General features: G+C 46.8%; 2 protein-coding genes across 2 annotated transcripts; one reads left to right on the top strand and one right to left on the bottom strand.

Annotated features, from left to right (window-relative positions):
- Positions 1-4: 4 nt before the first annotated feature.
- On the top strand, positions 5-1,767 carry PHALS_02057 (Armadillo-type fold; the record flags this gene model as incomplete). Its single annotated transcript, XM_024716569.1, has 2 exons — positions 5-317; positions 389-1,767. The coding sequence occupies 2 exons, from the start codon at positions 5-7 to the stop codon at positions 1,765-1,767; spliced, it is 1,692 nt and encodes a 563-aa protein (XP_024582154.1).
- A 158-nt stretch (positions 1,768-1,925) lies between these two features.
- PHALS_02056 (uncharacterized protein) lies at positions 1,926-2,591 on the bottom strand (the record flags this gene model as incomplete). Its single annotated transcript, XM_024716567.1, has 3 exons — positions 1,926-2,078; positions 2,137-2,192; positions 2,243-2,591. The coding sequence occupies 3 exons, from the start codon at positions 2,589-2,591 to the stop codon at positions 1,926-1,928; spliced, it is 558 nt and encodes a 185-aa protein (XP_024582153.1).
- Between the last annotated feature and the right edge of the window lie 1,308 nt (positions 2,592-3,899).

The raw sequence follows: 3,899 nt of genomic DNA, 5'->3' as shown, positions 1-3,899 counted from the left end.
GCCCATGTATCAGGATCCGCGTGCCGATGAAAAAGGTTTTTTCAAGGGACTTAAGGAAAAGGTGACGTCAAAATATAGCAAGTCAGACAAACCTACATTCGGGAGTGGCCCCCCGGGATCGGCTAACCCGCCAGAGGGGTGGAGTTTTGCTACTAATCGTGGACCGACCGGTGGGAACTACGGTCCAACTCCTGCAGCGTACAATCCCGAGGAACCGTATCGGCCGACTGGATTTGCTGGAGGAGGTTATCGTCCTGGTAGTTACGGACCAGACCCGCGGGAATCGGCTAGCTCGCAGCTTCGGGAGAAATCATACGGTACGTGATCTAGTTGGAATACTATATTCACTTGGACTCTGCTATTCTGACGCCAACAACTTGCAATCTAGATGGTGACCGTAAAAAAGGCCGTGTGGGCGGCGCGTGGAGTGATGCAGACGTGCCATCGACTGGGAGTTCATCAGGAATGCCGCAGGGCGGCAGTCATGAGAGCCGCGCTCAAAGTTTTAGTGGTAACTCGCGTGACTCACGGTCCTACCCGCGCAATTCAGATTATGACTACGATGACAACAAGCGCTCGGAGACTTCTCAGGTTCCTAGACCTTTTCCACAATCTTCTGTTCATGTTGGCCAGACCTCAGGGGCACAGTCGGATGGCTCTTACGAACGTAATCTGGTGACGGCGTTGTGTGCCCCTGGCGGCATGCGTGCGGTTCCTCCGAAAGATAAGATGGACGCCTTTTTAAAAAGTGCAATTACATTGGATGCTGAAATTGTTGGACCGATCCTGGAAGACTGCCTGTTGGACGACCAGTGGACGGTTGTGTCAAAGGCACTAGCTACAATCGACGCGCTACTCAAGTCGGACGGGTGCGAAGAGTTTGAAGACTACTTCAGTGAGAACTTCCATGAGATCGAGTCTTGCGCTAAATCAGAAAAATCAGCCGTGCGTGATCGTGCTGTAAAGGTGCTTAACCACCTTGGTATTTCAGGTAGCTTTGGCGAAAACATGTCTAGCCGTGACACGACTAAGAAGAGCAAGCCATCCAATCACACGAAGCAGCCAGCTGAAGGAGAAGCTGATCTTTTAGGAGGGTTTGACGAGTCATCTCCCGCAAACGCCAATGACTCCCTCTTTTCGGGATTACAGACATCAGCTCCTTCCCAGCAAATTGCACAGGAACCGTCACGGCCTGCTTCATCAGCACACGACGTAACGGATATGTTTGGTGGATTGCAGCTTCAAAGTAGTACTGCGAGTACTGCTTCAGTCCCTGAACCGTCTCAACCGGCTGCTTCTGCTCCTTCTACTATTTCTGCAGCTCCCCCCACCGCCCCTGCTCCTGCGCCATCAGCGAACAAATCGATCGTTTTGGATCCGCTCCTTGAACCTGTACCGGCCGCGCCTGTGATGAATCAGGGCTTTGTGCCCCCAATGAATATGAACATGAACATGAACATGATGAATTTTAGCACGCCACAGCAAATGGCACAGATGCAGCAAATGCAGCAGATGCAGTACATGCAACAAATGCAGCAAATGCAACAGATGCAACAGATGCAGTACATGCAGCAAATGCAACAAATGCAAGGCATGGGTGGGAATCCAGGTTCCCAGGTGATTGGAGCCGCGATGACACCAACAGGCTATATTGCTAAGACAATTCAGGAGCCAACAGAAGGCCTTGCGTCTGATTCGGGTTTTGGTTTCATGAAGAAACAGGATGATTCGTTTAATTTCGTGAAGGACGCGATGAAAAACAGTTAAGCGACGACTTTGTGTATAGTACTCCTTGAATGGGAGCGAATCCACGTCGTAGGAAAATGAAGCAATACTTGGCTACTCGAACATGCAGTATCAGACTGCCAACGTAGATGAATAAAAAGCAGGAGAGAAAGTGTCTGAGCTGTGTGTGCGCTATGCACTTAACATTCAACTCTTTCATTTGCACTAATTGTCTCAAATTGTTGCTCGTGGAACTGCATTAGCCTGTGCATAATGACGTCGACAGCTTTATCCACCCAACGGACTACCGCGATATGCTGGTCGTCACAATAACGATCTAGCGATTCAATCAGCTAGCATTTGATGAGATTCACCCTACAAGCCTCACCTTAATAGAAGCGTACGTCTTACCTGGTCAACCACCATTGATGGCTCTCCGTTTTTGGTAAAACACATGTGCTCAATCACTTGGCAACGAGTCAGTCGATCGACAGTACATTAGTTGGTCATTCATTACCTTGTGTACATATCTCCGTGTCTTGCTCTTGTACTAGCACCTCCATGAACAAGCTTATCATATGAGCATTCTCTGTAATAAACTCTCGAAGTTCATCAACGCCTTTTGACCAGTCTTCAATGCGCTGTTCCGATAATAGCCACCTTAAATTCGAAATATGAGTCGTCAACACCTCTGAGACGTCCATGTCAACGCTCAAATGTGCTTCTTCTTCAACAACGAGACTCTTTTCATAAGAACTTAAGGGCCACGACGATCGGTAGAAAGACTGATGTGATTGATGGTTACCACCCGTCTTCATAAAATACGTAGCCAAGGCAAAGCGAATAACCGCGCTGGTCATTTCCATGTTGCAGTTAGGAAACACAGCTAACAAATTGTGTACACTCAAATTCAGGGAATGTCGATGTACTTAGAATATGTGTGTACACAAAAGCCACAAAAATTTCCTAAAGTTTCCTTCAAAACAATAGTGTATGGCGAAGAGAACGCCCACTGGGACGGTGTCGTCTGGCAAAGCCGGTCGAAAAAGCGGCCACGCGCAGCAAGCGATGGACCCGCTTCTTGATCTGCTCGATGATAGTCTCCCTTTGTTAGCCATGGAATGGAACACTATCCCTAGGAAGTACAAATTCAGATAACCCAGTTTTAAACGAACCCTTTTTCGCTAAGAGTGAATCCTTTTCAATTGCCGCTGGCGGCGGAAAAAAGGAGGAAATAATGACAGTTGAAGTGTCTCTGAGGTAATTTGTTGTTTTAACTTTGGATTGGAAATCCGTGTGCACGGGTGAATTCGAGCAAAACCACATCAAAACCATGCAGAGTCTTTTTGGTTTTCATGGTGGTTGATAAAACAAGTAATTTGCTCACAAGGACTCGTTAAGTCGTTAAGTATAACCCTCTTCTGCGAGGTGAATTCACTGATTCGCACTTGACGTCAATTCGACAACAATGTCTGAACGAACGATAGCTTTTGGGAGTTTCGAAGTTCAGCTATCTTTCCTATAGACAACTCGACACACTCAGTAAGATAATGTTTTTTAACGTTTCGAAAAGGAACAGGGTACTTGCGAACAGGTTACACTACGCTTTTTTTGTAGCTGTGAAGAACTTAAGACTAATGAAGACGATGAGACTCCGTGCAGGAGAGGTCTCCGGAAAGAGTGGGCTGTCAGCTCCACGTTAAAAAAAAGATACTTCTATTACTGAACATAATCAAATATTTATTTCACTAGTGATTTATTTTTTTTCGTAGTTTTATGTCCGTTTAAGACAAAAGAGCAGACCAGGTTCTTAGTTTCTCTGGAGGCTCTTGGTTCCGCTACTAGATAGAGCGTATAATCCGAATTCATGTGCGTTCTTATGCGGACTCTTTGACTTACAGTTTCCCAGTACAAGCTGCTCGGAAACTTCGTCACACTTGGGAGCTTTTGCAGAAGATTTGACGACCGAGTTGTGAAAAGACTGTATCCTCTGGATAATGGAATATGGGCGGTTTGTTTGCCTGTCATTTGGATAGCGATACACGCTTGGTTAGACGCTGACTGTCGCTGTGTCCGAGGACATCAGAAAAGTGGTGACCCAAGAGCCAGAAGCGGTACTCGCTTGTCTAAAGGCATTCACTACATTTGTCAATGCACTGACGAGATACCCCCAG

This window comes from Plasmopara halstedii (genome assembly GCF_900000015.1).
Source record: "Plasmopara halstedii genome assembly, contig: Scaffold_1651, whole genome shotgun sequence".
Classification (NCBI taxonomy): Eukaryota; Oomycota; class Peronosporomycetes; order Peronosporales; family Peronosporaceae; genus Plasmopara; species Plasmopara halstedii.
The sequence above is the reverse complement of the archived record's forward strand: the minus strand, read 5'-3'. Positions and strand labels throughout refer to the sequence as shown.